The sequence below is a fragment of the Blennius ocellaris genome, assembly GCF_963422515.1.
Source record: "Blennius ocellaris genome assembly, chromosome: 24".
In the NCBI taxonomy this organism is placed as follows: Eukaryota; Metazoa; Chordata; class Actinopteri; order Blenniiformes; family Blenniidae; genus Blennius; species Blennius ocellaris.
The window spans coordinates 6,620,599-6,640,793 of NC_137673.1; the positions used below are offsets into that span (position 1 = coordinate 6,620,599).

Sequence of the window (20,195 nt, forward strand, 5' to 3'; positions counted from 1 at the left end):
TCAATACGAGCTAACACTGAGCGAATCATAGCAGCTGCTAATCCTCCGTGGGGAGACGCTGTGCGGCCGCTCCAGGCAGCGGAACAATATATATGCTCTCATGCAGGAATATGGAAAACACATCCAGGCTGGGAAACTCCTTTTTACTCCAACCGAACGAAGTGGCGTTGATGACCGTGGTGTTGAAAGTTTGAGGTCAGAACTGCTTTTGAGTTAGGAATTAAAGAGAAATTTTGATTTCTGCTGCCATTGAAATAAGAGATGTTCTGAAATATGTGCTTATTTTCACTAATTGTATTCATTTGATCACTTCTATGAGTTTCTAATTATCTTTCAATGACATCATTTGGTTAAAAACCTCACTTGAGATCTTCTATCCTTTTGTTAGTACCATATTTTCTGCCCTATAAGGCGCACCGGACTATAAGGCGCACCTACATTAATTGACATAATTTACAACTTTGTTCATATTTAAGGTGCACCGCCCTATAAGGCACATGGAATAGACCAGTGGTCAGCAACCTTGACAGCTCAAAGCCATTAAGTTACATTTTCCACTGATTCTAACACCCAGAGAGGTGCACATGCCTTATTTTGATAGTCCTACCTGCAGCCTATGCCAGCACGACACTACACACAAAACTGTTAAAATTGTTTAGATTTTGGTCTGTAGTTGTCCTGGCTGGGGCCTGCTAGAATTGATAAGAACCGGTGCCAACCAGCTTACTCCTCCATTTTGATGTCCCGTGACTGGAGAAGCACGGGCGGGGACAGGAGGAAGACCTTGGAGGAGATAGAGAAAAGGAGGCAGTAATTCTGAGCCAGGGGTCTTTTGCCATTTTCTTCCGCCGTATCCACTTGGGTCCGGTTTTTGGTTCAGAGAAGCAAGATCCACCTGTGTGGTGAACGGCTCTTCGAACCCAGAAATATTTCTGTAAGTTTTATATATATTGCTTTGTAATAAAACTCATGTGTTGATTTCATTCTCAAGTTTCATGTTTGGTGCTTAAACTCACTGTGGTTTCCCATTTTCCTTACACGGGGAGCGAGCTGTCCCTCCTCGGGGGAGCGGGCCCCCAAAAAGGACAAAACCTTCTTCACTGCTGGTTGACAACTTACAACTACCAGTAATAATAATGATAATAAACTAAACTACGTGAAGTAAGCAACAAAAACACACCACAAACCAAATATAACCCCCAATAATTGCATTTAAAACACCACAAACAGCTGCAATGAATTATGGGAGTTTCTATCGGCTGCACTGAGGAGCTCAGGATGTCCCATCATGCCTTGCAGCGACAAATTTTGTGTTGTTGGAGGTTATTGTGGGTTTTTGTTGGGCTTGTGTGTGTGTTGATTGTGTTTATGCTGTGTTTTTGTTCCCCAGTTTAGGGAGTAATTATTTCATCTAGTTTGTTTTGGTTTGTTAGAATGTTGGTGTGCAACCATGAGTGATAAATGTGTTGTGTGGAGTGTCGTCCGCTCTGAAGCTCCAGTAGCGAAGTTAGAGTTGTCAAAATAAAAGCTTCTGGGTGTTCAGCTGGCAAATAGCAGCCTCAAGTAGTGCAATTCTTCCATATATAAGGCGCACCGGGTGATAAGGCGCACTGGCAGCTTTGGAGAAAATTTGAGGTATTTAGGTGCGCCTTATAGGGCGGAAAATACGGTAATGAATTTTCATCCGAAACATGAAGGATGAATGATAATGAATCATCTTAACGATGACAATTGAGTGACTCCTTCAGTGTTCATTGAAAATGGTTTGCCATGGTAGCATCATTGTCTCCATGGCAACTGGGACATTTTTTGAGAGGTCGGGATGTAAAACTGAATTTACACACACACATACACAAAAGAACTCTTTAGGTCGGACAGGATTTTTTATGAATGGAGTTTTTCGATCTATTTTCAGAAACGATGCTGAAGCTGCCATTGTTTCCTCTTGCTGCAACATTAGCTTTTAGTTAGCACTGTGGAGTTACTTTACTCGGATATCAATTCGAATATCACGAAAAACCAAATTAAAGTCAAAATCACCCATAGAGCATTATTTAATATCATTTGACTAATGCTGATGTACAGCTTTGACATAATGAAGAAATGCTTGTCTTGGGTCTAATTCACTTCTACATACGGACTTCCAAATGCCACGATACACATATATAAGAAGTGACTTTTCCATGAATGTACTTTCAAAAAATAGATGGAGATTCAGCCACTTTTAATACACTGATGTTGTCATAGTTACCACCACAGGAATATAAAAAGCATGTCTTATATTCCTGTGTCACTTCCTGTGCTTTGGAGCAGTTTGAGCCACGCTGACCGAAAAGCCTCCTCGCTGCTTTTGTAATGAGCACACGTGAACGCAGTGAAGTGCAGTGGCGTGACAGGTGATAAATATGGGTAATACAGGACGCCATTTCTAACGTGCCCAAAGTACTCACAGATAATGACAGCTGGATTACACACCGTGTCTGAGGGGCGCATGTTGACCTATAAGTTATTGTAACAGATACAAAGCACTGAAAACTCACATAATGCTGCAGTTGTGTCAAATAAGTTATTCAATTCTAATAGAGGCTCAAAAAACAAGTGTAATTGTGTCCCCGGGGACAAAATGGGTGAATTGTCCAAAGAACACGTCATCCATTCCTGACTCGTATTTTCACTTTGGTTGGATCCAAGAATGCAACAGACGACCTAATTTTGTGCTTTATTTAGCAAATCTGCAGAAAAGTCTAAAGTCTGTTTCTCTCCACACTAATGTTGGGGAAATGAACACTGTTAGCGTATCATTTAGATTTAGAGTAGAAGACTGTCAATCCATTTAAAATACTTGATGGAATGATAAGACATGGAGTAAAATAATCCAGAAAGATTCAGTGTATATGAGTGAGTGCGACTTTCCGTGGTTGTTCTATTTCTGGTTTATTCTGTGAGGCACAGTAAAAAAAAAAAAAGATTTTAGTGCAATGAAAAGATGCTAAACATGTTTTCATGCACAGCTGTGAGAATACATTTTTATTTGTGTGCTCTCAAAAAGGTCGAAGAAACAATGCATCTGTTTGTAGTGGTTAATTATTTTGACTAGCTTGCTCGATATGCTTGTGTTGTTTTTCTTTTTAAACGGCAATTATAAAGAGCTGAATGCAGCCTGTTATGACAAAGAAACCATCACTTTCCAGAGGCAACCGCACCAACAGCCCCACTGTTTTGCAGAACCGAACCGAGTGTTAGGAGGTAATATTTGAGTTCCTGTGAAGGAGCCGCTCGGCCTCGCCTCGAGCCAGCCCAAATCCAATCTTATGTAATATGGCGGACCACCGGCGCTCTTCGGGAGCGGGCTCATTTGCATGATGTCTGCGGGGCAGAGCGTTCCCTTGATGCAAAGCTGATTAAAGAGTGATGTCCTGAACGACTTGAGGGCGAATAGGAAGAGGAGAGTGAGGCGGTCGACCACCGAACAGGCAGCTTTGATGTTCCGAAGACACGGCTGCCGCTTCTCTCCCAAATTAACCCGTCTTCATCAGTGTGTGTAGGACGTGGAGTTTAATGATGGGATGACGGGGTCTTTGTATTCTTCCTTCGAGGTATAAATTTAGTTATCACAGGAAATCAGCATCACCTCTGATGCATTAAAATGCGATTAAAACTGAAAATGGCTTGGAAAGAAAATCTGCTGAAATTGTACTCAAGCTGCCAAAATCATTGAAAGTAGTCAAACAATAACAGCAAAAAATCACTAAAACCACTACAAAGCAAAAGAGAAACGTCAACATGGAGTTCCACAGGGTTCCGTTTTAGGAGAACTTGTTGTTGGGGATATTAATAGGAAACACTCCATTTATGTTTATGCAGATTCTACACAAATCTGTTAATCTATGAACCTGACACACATTTTCTCTCTTGTATGTTTCCAGTGGTATTTTGAAGCGTCATGCTTTCTTTGGTTTCAAGTTCTTGATTGCAGCTCCCCGCCCTGACGTGTTTCACCTGTGTGTGATTGTCTTCACCTGCTGGCTGCAGGTTATATCAGGCTTCACTTCTGCATCATGAGCCCTCTCGTAGTTTAAAGCACTGGAAAAGGTCAAAAGGAAAAGACAAGCAAAAAGCCTCCAAACAGATAAACTGTATTTAAAATAGCTGCTCTAAATTGTCGATAAGAAATTCCTTAAATTATGCAGTTTGGGAATTTTGGCTGTATGAATGAATCTGTTGGTTTAAAGCAGGAATTGTTCTGTCCTATAAGCAGCAGGCGAATGTCTTGAACATCAAGTAGTATTTTTGTAGAGCTTATAGAAGGTAAATGCCCTTGAAATGATGACAGATTGGAGAGTTATTATGGCAACAAATGAGTATTGCCTAATACTAGTCAGGAATGAAAGAAATGCAATATATTGTGTCACAAAATGCACATTTCTAATCTTATTTCAAGTAGGTGGTGGACTTAAGTCTGAAATAGTATCATAATTATGGAACTGACAATGAGTTAAAATGAAGAGGATGAAAAGAATCTGCACCACAAATGTATGATGATAATCCTCCAGGCTTAAATATATCATTTGTCTTATTTCAAGAAATCTTATCAAAAGAATATTCACTGGTTCCATTGGCAGATTATTGTGTATATCAAAAAATATTTTTCACTTATTTTTGGAGTACCCTTTTTTTCCCAGTGTGTATCACAACAAACAAACAAACAAACAAACAAAGAAGCAAAAAAAAACACTTTCATGAGCTGCATTGTCTTCATTTTAAAGTTTAACTCTAATTCGCAGCTCCTGATGAATTTTATTTTGTGGAAAGTGGTGAAATTTACCAAGTGAAAACGCAGAACTTTCCTTTTGTTTTGGGAGTGCTCAGAGCCACTGAAAACACAACTTATTAAAAATGCTCCGTCTCCATGGAAACGGAGAAAAAAAACAACAGTTTCTTGAATGAAACCTTACGTCTCCACCATCAATCAATCGTAACTTGCTCACAGGTTACACACAATGACAAGAGAGCTTGATTTGTTACATTTTCTCATTTATTAAATAGTTTCGACTATAACGCCGATGAGAAGGAATCCCCCCTCCTCATGTCGTCTTGTGTTTCCGCCCTCCTTCCATGCAGAACATGACAACCTGTAGATAAGAGGACTCCAGTAATCTTCTCTGACGGCAGCTGAAGAGGCTCCGTCTTTGAGGCACTAAGTGTGTGCAGCAGCTGGATGAAGGCACGCCGGCGTCCCGTTCTTCAGCCGTCACCACGACGGCGGCGTATTCACACCTTTGAGCCGTGGAGAACAAAGCCGGGCAGCCAGTCAGCTGTCGCCGCCGCACTTCACCTCGGCTGTCATACAGATCGCAGGGCCCCGGCTCCATAGCATCTTAAACTGTTCAGACAAACCAGCTCTCGGAATAAATTATTAATCCGGCGCATCTGAAGGTACACATGCAGGAACGGTGACAGATCAAACACCTGCGGACGAAGGCTGCTTACAGCAGGAGGAGACAGGAATCTGATGATGCTTCGATTCTGGACACCACGTGTAGTTTTAATGTGAGAAAAAGAAAAAAATCCCTGATCTGATGACACAATCCTTGGCTGCAGTGGATTAGTATGCACCTTCCAAACGTGCTAAATAAATGTGCTTTATGCAGCGACGGTGGAGTCGTTAAGGTTTAATTATACATAAAACTGATCGTCACGGTTCACAGGAATGTTTCAGTCTGCGTTGAGAAAAAACAAAACAAAAAAAACAAAGTGCACAAACCTGCTGGAAAATAAATCATTGACCTCATTTTATGACTTGTGATGCTGCTCAGATTGAGCTTTATTTTGTTCATTTAATATTCTGAGTGGGGGGGGATCTGAGTTTACGAGGAAAAACCGGATGGCAAACCACTGACCTTGATGATTGTTTCCTGCACAAGTGTGTCGTGAAAAAAAAAGAAAAGAAAGACAAATCTTACATAACCAATCTATGTCAAACACCAACAATGTGTTTTCTTTCCCTAAAACTAAATGAGTCACTGCATTCACTGGCTGTGTGCAAACTTTTCAAATATATGACAATATGCGGTTATAAAAAGGCAAAATCATCACATAATGAGTGCCGTTCAAAAATGTCCCATTTGTGTTTTTCAATACGCAAATTCAACCGACCTGTTTTATTGAGCTATGACAGGCACTTCCTGATAAACTGCAGTAAAGCACTCTGCCATTATGTCGGCAAATGCAATCCATTTCCAGGAAATTACATATGAAAAATCTCAAATTCCTCATTGGAGCTCTGTGATTGAGCTCCAATGTGACGAGGGTCACAGGAAGTGACTCACATCCTCCAGGGAGGGGAAATGGGCCGTGTTGATGTCCGATGAGAGACTGTATCTGCTCAGCCAATGAAGACACCCGCTCTTTAAGCTCCACAATAACAAATCAAGCCCCTGACACATGGCCGTCACAGATTAAAAGCTAATGCCACTATCTTCGCTGTCATTCTGCTCCACTTAGCCGCTTCTGATTTCAAAGTTTCATGGATATTTTTTTTTTTTCTATTTAGCTTTGACAAAGTGTGCATTTGGATGAGCTATTTGCTGGACTCTTTCATTATCCTGCAGACCTGCTGCTTTTCACTTCGAAGCCAGGCTGCCATGCCACCAGAATTAATTTGCGGCGTGCAATTATCTGGCCCTTTTCTAAGCTTCCTTTATCACTCATCTAACACGTTCACAGAGAAAACAGGACAGGACGTGGAGACTTTCGGCTGTTATTAGCCGGTAGGTTAAGGCCAGCATCCTGCATGGGCAGAAAAACCATCTGGGCTTTTTCCATCCTCTTCAATCCCCACAATGCATCTGTTGCATTGCGTATCTGGCAGTCTGTACGGAGAGAAGCTCCCACAGCTACTAAAATTGAAACTGTAACGTTTCCTCGCCGAACAACGACTCCTCCGAGCAACATTTAGTTATTTTCTCCCCCACCCCTCGCGGTTATTGCAAACAGCCGAGCTGGGAGAGAATGGACCACATCAACATGAATATCAATGCAGCGCGCTTTCCGTTTGGAATCACAATGAAGGCTGAGCAAAGGCCTGTGACAATGCTGACCTTTAAAAGCCAGGTTTGGTTGGAAAACACGGACGCTTGGGTTATATAAGGAACCATTCAACAAGTTATAAAAGTAAGAGAGGGAGTCTTCTGTCATATCAGCGCTGGTATCAACTCCTACCAGTTTTTGTTGATGATCCAACATTACAAAGAAATCACAATACTGGAGAAATGTGACTGACGCTGGTAGAGCTGCAGTTCAGAAGGGAAAATAGACCTGCAGGTGATGCTGAGGGTAAAGAGATGACCACCTCCCCTAAGACACATTTACATTGACCACAGAAGAGTACCTCCACCCTGAACTAAAAAGCAATCAATGATATATATTTTCGAGCACGACAGTCTTTTTTTTCTTTCACCACTCACATTAAGATAGAACCGTTTGTATTAAACACCACAGACTCTACGATGACGTGTGGAGCCTGCAACACAATGCCAGTCGGTGACTTTGCACTGAGAATGTGTTCAGAAACAACATGAAATATTGAAGAGAAAATGGCAAAGGAGGGGAAATAACTCTGAGGCCGTCTGCTCCCGTTGTGCCATGGATGGACGTAATGCTTATACTTGGATGCATGATAAATCAGTTTCAAATTTTCAAACAATATTGAAGCGAAGTACCGCCACTCGCTTAACGCTGTCCATAATCACTCGCAACAAAGAGCATTGTGATGATACGGCGTGAGCTGCCAGTCTCAGGCTGGTCGCGTTTGGTTTTGCCTTCAGCTCAGCCTGACCCGAAACAAAAGATCAATGTTCCCCAATTCAGATATCTTCCTGTTGATGTGTTTATCTCAGCCAATAACCTGATGGAGAACAGCAGACGGGCTGATGTCAGAGCAGCGTCCTGCTGATGGAAAGGACCAAGGCGCACACACTTTGTCAAAAGCACACACAGAGTGCCATTTGTCATGTAAATGACTGTTTTGCCAAAGCGACAGATGACTTGGTCTCACCCCCCCCCCCCCTTCTCCCTCGCCCCTCGCCTCCCTCGCCCCTCGTCATGTGTGCTTCACGGGGTGTTTTGTCTCTTTGTTTCTTGCAGCGGTATCTGGACTGCAGATGAAGCCCTCCCTGCCTTTCTGTGTCACGTCAGAAGACATCACCTCACTCTCTGACTCACCGCCGCTGACCGCTGTGCTGGAATGACCACCGCCACGGCGCTTTCCTCCGCCATCACTCTCCGACGGGGGCCGTTGGAGGTGGGTGTGGATTTTGGAGTGGTCCTGACCGCCTCCCAGCCACAACTGTCCTTGTAGGGAGGTCATGAAGGAGGAGGAAGTGGAGGCCCTCGGGGTTTATAGAGGTCACACAGACCCAGAACAATGAGCAACCAAAGGAGGAAATATTTGAAAATTAGGATTAATGTGGGCGGTTGAGGTCATGGATTCAATTCAAGACTCAAGCTGCACGATATCAGAGGATCAGGCACAATAACCAGATGATGTGGGATAGATACAAGAACTTAATGTCTCTGAGATTTATTCTTGTGCTGTTTTTGTTTCTTTCAATGTGAATGTTTCTTATTGATGATCTTTTTTTTCCTGTTCAGACACACACAAGTCACAAGTCGAGTCATATATATATGAAAGTATCAAATGTAGCATAAATAAGACTCCTCATTAACTGTGGAAGTGTTTCAGCCTCGCCGCCATCTTGGGTGACGACCCGCTTTTTTTTTTCCATTGATTCACTTCTGTTGAGAAATAAATTTTCATCCAATTAAAATCAACAGAGCTCGTTGAATTTACAGCACGTTTTCCCAGTTTGAGTTTGTGACAATGGTAGACATGTAGTTATGACACAGGATATTTTTGAACTATAAATACACATACTAAAGTAGTCTGACTTGAAATGTGATTGAAATATCATTAAACTCTGGCTCAGGCCTTTAGATGTTGACATTTTTCAATTGTCAGACACTCAGTGCTATTAGATGGGTATTTGTCCAGTCAGCTGTCATAATGTTATGATTTAACCTTCACTATCGCCTCCTAATTGGGATGGGATAATTGTCGCCTTCAAATCTATAAAACGCACAGTTCCTGTTCTGATCCTTTCTTTTCTTATTTTGAAGGATTTCTATTGTTTTTCTGTCAGTCTCTTTCAGCCAGAATGTAAAGCCGTCTCCAGGTGCGTTCTTAAAAAAACAAAAAAAACAAAACGTAATCTCCATTCACAGCTTTGAGGCACGTTATTGAATAGACACACTTGTTTTTTCAGTGATGTCTTTTCTCTTTAATAATCCCTTTGGTTTGGCGGAGTGCAGGTTCTTCCAGCTGATTGGCGAGCGGCGGTTTGACATCTTCTCTCTCCGAGCTGCTTCACGTCTGTTTCATTTGTGAGCGATTTCCCTCAAGGTCACTGACTCATCCACAGTGAGCAGCAGCAAATACTCCAGAAAAGTAACTCTGAGTATTTCAGCACACCAGCGCCAGGAGAGAGTTTCTATAAAACCAGACAGTCTGAGATTATTCTTTAAAAAAATCAACTGATTCAAAATGGAATAAGTGGAGGTGAAAACTAATATCTTATTAAAGAAACATTTTTATTACTTGATATAATGAAAATAATAGAACCGGATAAAGACAACACTGAAGTGGAGGCGCAGTTATTTTACCAAAGTTCTCTTATTTATTGATTTATTGGGCAGACGGTACTATAATACTCTTTTTGTGTCTGCAAACATTAAAACAGGCAACTTTAGGCCATGTTTCTATGATAACTTTTAAAGCATTGTTTCTGTGTTTTCCTTTGAGACAATTTTAGCATTTACACGACAACATTTTGAAAATGATGTTGCAGGAAAACTGAAAACAATGTAGTTGGCATGCTGGGTCACAAGTTAGTGCCATAAGCATTAACAATGGGGGTACAGGAACATTCGAGTGGACAGACAATCAAGTGGGATTGTTAATACGGTGACCGTCAAAAGAAAACTGCCAATCCCAGGAGAATATGGACTGGGAGTTATGACAGTTTCCCAGTCGCTCTGAGCACCGATGTCATTTTGCTATTACCAGTAGTAGTTTCTTTTTCACATCTCAGCATTAATACAAAGTGTAATTTCACAAGTCTATATGGAAAAATGATTCCATGCATTTTATTCCCAAGGGTCCTCATAGAAAACATATATAGATAGGAGGCCAAGCAGCAACACGTGCCCATCAGGCAGCCGTCACTCATCCTGTCACGTCTTGCCCCGGGGGGGGCCGCTGGGGGGGGTTCAGGAGCAGAGGGAGTGTTGAGTGCCATGTGCCGCTGACAGATCGCACTGCAGCGTAAGAAAGCTCACCGTCGTCATGTGACTGCTTCCTGAAAGCAGATGGCGCTCAGTGTTATCCAAGAGACCTCATTCGCCCCCCCGCCACAGCAGCACCCCCCACTGCTGGAGACAAAGTCTGCGCCACTGATGACCCGCTGCAGCTACAGTGTGGATAAAACCTGTGACAGCGAGAGAAATTACATCCAACAACTGCAGACTCAAATCTTACATACTGGGCATCTCTAATTCGGGCTAAAACCAATCCCATCTTTTCAAATCCGACCCACATTTTCAAATCGGGTATTAAATCAGGTCCATATCCAAAATATTTCAATGCACACTCAGTCTGAATGCCCATCTCACATTTCATCTGACTAATAATACTCATGAGTCTGTATTTAAACAGAATGTCGCATGTGTACGATCTTTATTTGCCACGTCGGTCCAAATACAAGACGACCCCTTCTTTTATAAAGTTCATATTCAAATCCTGTGTTTCTGAAAAAAAATCTATTTATTTTTATACACGGAATTACAAACTGTTAACATTTCTGAATACATGTAAATGTTCCACCCAAGGTGGATGCGTGCAGCATGTTGTTGTTGCTCCAGCAGAAGTGGAGACGTCTCAGACCTTCTCTGGTCCAGCTATCGAGGTTCTGTGGAAACCGTTGCCTCAGTTTCCTGCAGTGACGCCCGCTCTGCTCTCCATCGGCTGTTAGTCTGAAGCTCCAACCTCAAATGAGCAGGCTTCTCCGTCGAAGGTCTCCGTTCGGTAACATTAATAACGAGAAGCCCACCAGTGTGGTTGTAGCCATGAAGACCAATCTAAAATACTCCATATAATGACTTTGAAATTCACCTTCTGGCAATAAAGAGGAATAACTTCTTGTTTGATTGACACAACGCGAGTGCCAAACGTGGAGAACCTCCTGCAGGGGGATTTGGGCGTTATCATGTTAACGAGGACGAGACAGACGGAGATACACCACGAAAACTCGCCTTCAGTGTCCAGCTGCAGCCAGGCGAAGACATGGAAATAATGATGACAGTGACATGCTAACTCAGGGGCTTCTACAGTTTGCAGACATTCACTCATGTAGTTCGCTATGACATTTGGCACTAATTACAGGAAATAATAATGTTCACTTGGTTTTTCTGGATTTAATGAATCAATACTTGTGTTTTAAACGCCGACAAATCAACAAGAGAGTTTCCAGCAATGATTGGAGCTTTTAGAATGTGTTTCATTTCGCAGCTCTTAAACAATATTAATAGCAAATAACAAATCAAGGATCACCAGTATTTGTAAAGCTATGCTTGGAGAACTTTAAATAATGATGCTCATTACAGGCCTCACTGGGACTGGGATTTTTCACTAATATATTGATGTGCAACTCATAATGTGGTTCAAATCATCCGTAAACATTTGGTTGCTTTTTAAACTACTTTGGAAAGGAGGTACAAATGTATCCAAGATGCTGCTGTTATTGTTGTGACGTTTCCTCAGCTGGCCCACCACCACTTCTATTTGTCAATTTTCTCTTTCTTTTCAACTCACTTGTTTCACTTTCCTGATGTTTTCTTCGGTATCTTTGTTCAACGTGTTCAATTCCATGACGTCACACTTCATTTTGTGCTTGTGGAGCTTCAGAGGTCCAGCCTAACATTGTATGGAGAACATAACCAGCTGTGTCGGATACCAAGCGCAGAAGAAAGTAAAGAAGCTGTGGATTTGCTGGAGCATGCAGTTCAACATGCTATCTCGTAAATTAGACTCATCGTGTGAAAAGCAGGAAAGATGGCAGCAGGGAACAACTCTTCAGATGTGCGTACACCCTGTTTGAAGGTACGATAAAACAGTAGCCGGGCAGTCAGACATGGAGCTGAAACTCACTGTGGATCTCTGTAAAGCTGCGGGGGGGGGGGGGGGGGGGCTCGGCTCCATTCACAATCCAATAATTAACTCCAATGCTGCGTATAGAGTGAGAATTTGATTTGAGTAAACTGTGCACTTATATCTCAGAGAAGGTAGATTAATTTGTAGACAGAATAAGATGCACAATGACTGAGCACAACACAGGAAACAGGTGGAAAAACCTGTCAGGCGGAACTAAAATAAACTCAAATATATTGAATTGAAAGGTGCTGCACTCATAAGCCCCCGACTAAAAATACACGTCTATTCAAATTAATTTGGCCAAGTGAGAATATAAATATGAACATGTAAAAAAAGAACTACTATATGCTTTGTACTTAACTAATTAGTGATGAGGTTAACAGAATCTCTGTTTTTAACATTGGATTTCCTACTTCATATTTAGAAAGTTCATCCTGCTTTTTAATATCAAGCCGTTTTGGCTATTTAACACATTCTAAAGCCATTTCTATTCTGGTAATAGCCTGTTCTTGTACCAAAAATAATGCACCTCTTTTTTGTGGACATTTTTAATCCGATGTGTCCATGCACTGTGAATGAAGAGTGAAAACAAGCTGCTTTTTGTTCCCTGGCGGTATCACTGTCTGTGTGTGCTGCATGCAGCGGTAGTTGTACCTTTGAACGAACCGTCTGACAACGAGCTGAGAGAAACAGTGTAAGTGATACAGCCACCGACAGCTGTCCAGCAGCGTGTGTGTGAGGGCGATGACAGTGTGATGAATTCTCACACCGCGTTCCAATCAGCCTGCTGGACGCTAACAGAGAGCTGCAGAAACCCATTTTTATTCTACAAGGTGGCGATTTAGCTAAGCATTGCCCTTTCATCACGTCTCTTTTCTATCACACAATGTATGCCTGCCTCCTGTTCCGTTTCGTATGTTGCTCTTTTTTCTGCTTTTCTCTAAGTAATTCGGATTTGTGCTTCATTCAGAGCAAAGTACAATTGGAAATAATGACGGTAGATTTTAATATAAGCCCTTGTGGAAAAAGCAGTGGTCACCTGGAGGCTTGAGGTGAGTAAAAAACTGCCCTGCGTCCTGATTAGCGGGAATGGAGAAATAATGTGGATGGAGCAGCTCTACAAGATGTTAGCAGGGCCATTGTGGCCTATTAGTCCACCGCATGGTCCTCTGGATAACCAGCATGTCTTCAAGTTGGTGTTACGTTTGGTGAGCGATCTGTTAAAATGATGGTTAAAAAAAATAATCAATAGATTGAGCTTCTGCTTTATTCTTTAGTAAGTTTATTGTGTGATTTGACACCAGCTTCTTCACCCACACGAGCACATGATGTTATTGGAAGAATAAGGAAGCGTCTTTAATTGGATCCATATTGACCCTACCAGTCTCAAAGCCTGTCTTTCAAGAAAAATGCATGTACGGTAATTGTACACCAGCCTCAATCTGTGTTTCCCCTGTAAAGTTTTCTCATGGTAATTATCAGGGTAGATCCGTCATCCCGTGAATAATCAGCTGCTCTGGCTCGATGGCACTCTGTCCTCTCTAATGACAAGTGTCTGCTGAGCAGACAAACTCCAAACACACCCGCCGCAGCTTAATCAGCTTGCTGATAAAACACTGTTCACTGCAATCAATCGCCCTTCGCAGAACATGCATGCTTCACCACATCTGGACATACAGCGTTTTTAACCGTTCTCACCAAGTAAAGTTCATCTGGAGCCACGGAATGTGTTTAACCTTTGAAATAAAGACGGCATATTGTATAAAAACTAAATTTATTGTTTGACTGTTTTGCCAATACAGCAACTTTAAAACCACGTTTTTACCAGTTGTGGCCTTTTTAGTTCCAGACTGCTGCAGATAATACACAGTGACACTGATTAGATTATGTTGAGTCTCAAATGATATTCTATTGGCACATAATCCCAATATATCTGGGTTATTGAGAATTGTTCTCAATAATGTGGGAAAATATGTTTGTCGAGCTATAATCAGGAAATCCATTGACAACCACAAGCAGACATTCAGTTTCAGACTTAAACTGACAATCACAGTCAATTCAGGAAAGACAATTAGTTGGACAATGATGAGAACATTCATTGATGAGTTGAAATGAAACTTGATTGGTAACCGCATTAGTAGAGAAAAGATGTTGAGCTGGGCAGACATGAATGAGACAGTGGTTGCCAATTTGGGATATTTTATGAGAAGAACTTCTTATTTCAAGGAATATAAGTGGAATAAATCCCACTAAGAAAAGAGGTATGGTCACTCTGACTCTGCTTTAAAGGCAGTGTAATAAAACTCTTTTAATTCCAGAGCCGTGCTGTGATTATCCACAGTTCATTTCTTAGGCCAACTTTTAACATTGTGAAAAACCAGCAAAAGACAGGAATGATTCCAGCTGTGTCCCCCACTGCTTTGTGCTGTTTTGTGTTTCAATTTTGACTTTTATTACTTTCCTGTGCACAGATGATTTCCCCCCAGAAATGAACACGACACAAACATCTAATCTGAACTCGCAGGGTGCAGCTACTGTGTGTCAATTACTGAATATGGAACAGCCTCCTCCGTCGGAGCTACACACACGTAGTGATTCCAGGACCAGAGTGTTTTTCCATCCAAATCTGCAGCCTAATAAGAGCTCCATTTCTACACCGCCTGTCTGATTTTTCTTTTGTCTTTCTGTTCGGCGCGCCTCCCTTTGTTGTCTTTATCTGTATCCTCATCTGCATTCTCCCTCTCTCTCCTCATCAGTCTTTCCCCCCCTCCTTCCCCTCTCCGCAGTGCACACTTTTCCAGAACACCTTTTCCCCCTGGCTCTCAGGCAACTAAATATAGTGACTGGTGCAGACAGCCCGGCCCTGTAACAAATGGTGAGCAGCGGCGTTAAGCAGCAGAGGTAGCATGTGCACAGAGCTGCACTGTTGTGGCTTCGCTTCAGCAGACAATGAACCACAAGCGAACAGCAGAGGAGCCACATCTGAGTCCAGACCTGTTTTTTTTTTTTTAACGACAAAGACAAAATTAACTCTTTAGAAGCAGTCTCAGCCTCCATTTTCTTTTTCAGAATATAGAGATGTTGTACATCAAATTCCCCTCCCCGTGGTACTGCGCTACCATTGGTGCGAATGTTTGTGTCTTGAGGACTCCTGAGCTCTGGAGTATTATACTCTCACTACTTCCAGAACTCTCATTCATTCTAGAATTCTGACAAGTACAAGAAGTCCAAGCTTCCATTTCTGTGTTTAACCCTCTTGTTTTCTGTGAATGTTATTAAACCCTCAGTTTGAATGAAACACAGAGACATGTGGGAGCTACCAGACATGTTCCGTTTCCAGATAAATTGTTAAGGAAAATATTTTGGTGCAGAATATGGTACCTTCCAGCTTCAAGCACGATTGGATCAATGTTTGATTGTTGAATGGCAACTTGAACTTGGCCGTGGAATGAATAATTGAAGAAAACCAAATAAATCGAAAAGATCCTCATGTAACACCCACTCAGAAAACCAACGCAAAGCAGCAAGTGCATGTAATTTAACTCCAGCTTCAATGAGTTTGTGTCTGCTGTCAACCTATAGGAATGAAGGCAAAAGTCAGCATTTTAAATTCAGAAATTTAAAAAAGAGATCATGTTCCTCAGCCTGAAATAAAGGGAAGATATATTTGTATCATGACAGCTCATGAACAAAATGTCGGCTCAAGTCCAGATGTCTTTTCCTTGTTACGTCGACGTCACTGCAGAAGTCAATAACAGCACAGGATTGCTGGACGGCGCAATAGCAGGAAGGAAAAAAGAGACGTTCCTGCAAGTTGACACACCTTCCGAGACAAATGACAGCAACCTTGATTTCAAATGGCCAGAGGCGCAGCATGTTCACATAACAAGTTTCTCTCCTTTTCATCAACAGCAAACCAGCTGCTTCCATTTATAACTCACAGTCAGTGAGTTGGATATATAATGAAATACATTATGGTTGATTCTCATTTCTCAACATCAGTCATGATGGTTTCTGGTTCTCCTGATAAATGAATGTAGCTTCAATGGATGTTTGGTCTTTTATCCAAGCCCCTGTAACCTTAAAGATGTCTCTCAGATTAGTATTCTGTTCAGAGGTTGCTGTGGATTATTAGTAGTGGATTATTCAGTGTGCAAGGATTGTAGCTGATTATTTCATATAAAGAGTTCACAGAAATTAATATAAAGAAATTACGTCAGCAATATTATATTTCATTGGAACCTGACCACGTATGTGTTTATTATCAGGTGGCGAAGCAGGTCTGTTGATAGTGTAGATAATCAGATCAGTTTTATGATCTCATCTTATATCTTCTATGCCGATGACATTTTATTTTATGTGTCTTTGAAGATAAAAAACAAGACCTTGAACAATGATCTAAACAATCTCAGAGTCTCAATGTTCCAGTCTGGATCAGCTTCTAAATAGTTTGATTCAGTCATGTTGTTTCCAAAGCTGAAATGATTATGTACGATGTCCTGTGATTTGTTTTTGATGATTCTTTTGTCCATCGTCCTGCAGGGTCAAAGTTCTCCTGCTGGTTTTTAGTTTTGCAGTCCGCAGTAGATCTTCTAGAATGAGTTTGCAGACTGAAGACAAGAGGAGACGGAGCTTTTGAAGTTTTTGCTCCCAAACCTTTGAACTGTTTTCCGCTCAAACTGAACACTGTGGACTAAAGAGTGATTGAAGATCAACCTTGAGACTCTTGCTTTAATCTAATTGTTGTTAAAGTTCTATTTGAGTCCTCTCTGTTCTTGAAAGGTGCTGTATAAATAAAATGTCATTCATTTCCTCCTATAAAGTGGAAGCAGTTTAGATTATTCAAGCTCACGCTTCTCAAATTTCCAGCCTTCCATCAGTATTTCCAGGATCAAAAGCAAGCAAACTGCATCTTCGCTCGTTTACGTCAGCCATGTTCATAAATATCTCCCCTATCAGGAGGCGAACATGGCAGCTCTGACTCAGACGCTGTGGATCTGCCTCTGAGGGACGAACCTCGTGAGCAGTCACCAATTAGACGCTGCAGCCTGTTTAATAAGGTGGGACTTTATAAAGGGGTAGATGTGTTCACAGCTGTGTTTTATGCAAAACAGACTCTCAGAGAAACATGAAATGTGGCCCCCATCATTTGCACAGCAAACGCTGGATCAACTTGAAGGGAGGAAGAGACGTTTTCAGACAGAAAATGGCCACGGCTGCAATCTCTCCAGGATTGTCAGGATTTCAAAATAGAGAGGCTGAAACCTCAAAAAAAAAAATGTCTTTTTTGCAAGAACGCTTTTGTGCAACAGAAAATCAAAAGCCAAACCTTTATGTCAAAGGAAAGATAAAGAGTCCCTGTGTGAGCCACTTTCATCTTTTTGAGGGCAACAAATAAGATGCACAGCACAATGGATCTATTTCCCCTGCACGCAATGTTTGATGCTGCTGAATGATTAAAGCAATTTCAAAGGCTACAAATGTAAAAGTATAATTTGCATGTGCTTATCTTGTTGCTAAGGAGGTCATTTGAGGCTGAATTACAACCATTTGCAATAAAGAGAAAGAAAGTGCAGAGTACCTCCTACACTGCCATAAGCAGCTGATTGGCACGGGGAAGAACAAAATGCATGATAGCTGGAGGCGGAAAAATGCCACAAAGCATGCACGTAATCAAGAGAGAGAACAGTGTATCAAATATATCTGTATAAGAGTGGAAGCGCCAACAGATTAACCTGCCTGCTCTCCTCTGGGATATAATCTCTCGACAGGAATATCACATATCAGAAATCCATTCGCATTCACAACATCACTAAGTCCGGTTTAATGAAAGGCTTTAAAGTTTTAAAGATGTAATAAAAAAAAAAAACAGCCTTGAAAAGTTTGCATTGCCCATTTCTTGCACGTATCAAACAGAAATCTAGTTGCTGCAAGTTGCAGTTGATATAAAAAGTGTCACGCTGTTTGTGATTACCAAGATGTTGAGATGAGCAAAAACAAGATCTTCTCACTGCAGAGCAGCAATGGACAAACAGAGTCAGATGTGAAGACGGTCATTAAAAGCCACAATAGGACAGGAGCTTCAGCCAATCAGCAAATCAACATTAAGAACATATCAATCTCTCCACTCGTCCTTGACGTGTGAACCTGCCACGACAAACACATGCAGGTCTTTTCATGTTGGGTTCAGGTCGGCGGACTCACCCAGAACTCCGAGTCGATAGTTGATTGTAATGACGATGACGTTTCCGTAGCTCGCCAGAATGCTGCCGTCGATCATGTTTCCAGTTCCCTCCATGTAAGAGCCTCCGTGGATGTACACCATGACTGGCTTCAATCCATTCTCATCATGGATATCTGTGGGAAAAACAATGAAAATATGTGTTACGACATGAAACAGAGCTCGTGCAGTAAGTGACTTAATACTGTAGAGGAACAGCTCTGAAAAACATTTTCCCTCCAAACAGTGTTTATTGTAGTGCTATTCTGCCATTCTAATGTGGGGAAAAAACAATTAAGCAAGAAATAAGGTGTAGTTTGAGTCAGTGGCTTGTATTTCAACTTGGCCGTTAAGTTTTATATTTCAATGGAAGGAAAGGTAGAAATGGTTTCCGTATCCCTTGTAGGGAAATGTCTTCAGTGAGGTAGCGTAAACGCACAAAATCCTTCCGCCTGAGGCCATGAAGGGTCCCAGAGAGCTTACAACCGAACCAGCCAATTCAATTAACTGCACATTTGTTTCTCTTCATGCAAATCAAAGATATAAACAAATGCCTTTGGGTGACTGCATCTGGATTCTGGGATCCCGCAATGTAATCTAGCTTCTAAACTGTGAAACGCTGCTGTGCGCAGCATTACTGTGGAAAGAAAGAGTTGTTTAAACACAAGGTGCAACAGGACCAAACAGTACTTTCAATTACAACAGCGGCTCCTGAAGCGGCCCCCCTCAGATCGCCTGGAAGAAATGTGGTTGCCTCAATTTTTTTTATTTTTTTTTTTATTTGCAAGAACATTACAGCCAAACATGGGCCGACACACACGCTGTCACCATCATACAACAGCGTTAACCTTCAGAGCAGAAAGCTTTTACGACGTATGTTCATTCTGGATTCCTCACACAAGAACACGACTCCTTAAACCCATGCACAGTCACCAGACTCCCTAAACTAGACTAATGCCGGCTACAAACTGTGCGATTTCAACAATCTTATAAGTCCACAGCGAGCTCCACTGTACGACATGAATCTCAAACTCACATCCCCGCTGTGTGCAGAATCAACGATGAAAACAAGCCGAATCACAGTCTAGGATGTACGTGAAGCGACGCGACTGCACAAGAATAAGCGTCGTAGCCGCGTGCCGTCCATTCATCCCCGAAAATGTTTTGTTTATGCGTTTTGCCATTGGAGCTGCAAAGCATCTGATTGAAATCATCGCCGTCGCTGATTTGTACGCCATTTCAGGTCCAAATGGTCAATCCCCCATCTCTGTCTTTTGTAGCACGTTTCAAGATAAAATCTCCAGTTTGATGCTGAGAAAGACACACACACACACACCCACACACCCACACACACACACCCACACACACACACACACACACACGCATTCAATGACATTTTCCAAAACAAAACACAAGCTTGTTTTGTGGTTAAGAATTGAAACGCTGTGTGATGCTTTTGTTCAAAGAGCTTTTTGTGCTTTGAAATAACGGTGTCCTCACAGAAACATGTCCAACATTCTTTGTTACAGTGTTGCCTGGAATCACTGCTGTTGTCTAACCGGCAGAGATGTTTCCTTTGACCTTTTTTTGTTCTTTAATTTACCGACGGTCATTTTAGCCGTGCAGCACCTGAGGAGGATTTGAAGGATGGTTTGACATTTTCCGGCAGGCTGATGAGAATTTCATGGTTTTAACCCTGTAATCTCTACA

General features: G+C 41.8%; 1 protein-coding gene across 2 annotated transcripts in view; it reads right to left on the minus strand.

The window, feature by feature from the left end:
- Positions 1-18,605, minus strand: part of nlgn4xa (neuroligin 4 X-linked a) — a 50,487-nt gene extending 31,882 nt beyond the window's left edge. For both annotated transcript variants that reach the window (XM_080519530.1, XM_080519531.1), the window contains exon 1: positions 18,470-18,605. In XM_080519530.1, coding sequence (XP_080375656.1) covers positions 18,470-18,590 — 121 coding nt within the window. In that variant the 5' untranslated portion in view covers positions 18,591-18,605. The remainder of the gene's footprint in view (positions 1-18,469) is intronic.
- Between the last annotated feature and the right edge of the window lie 1,590 nt (positions 18,606-20,195).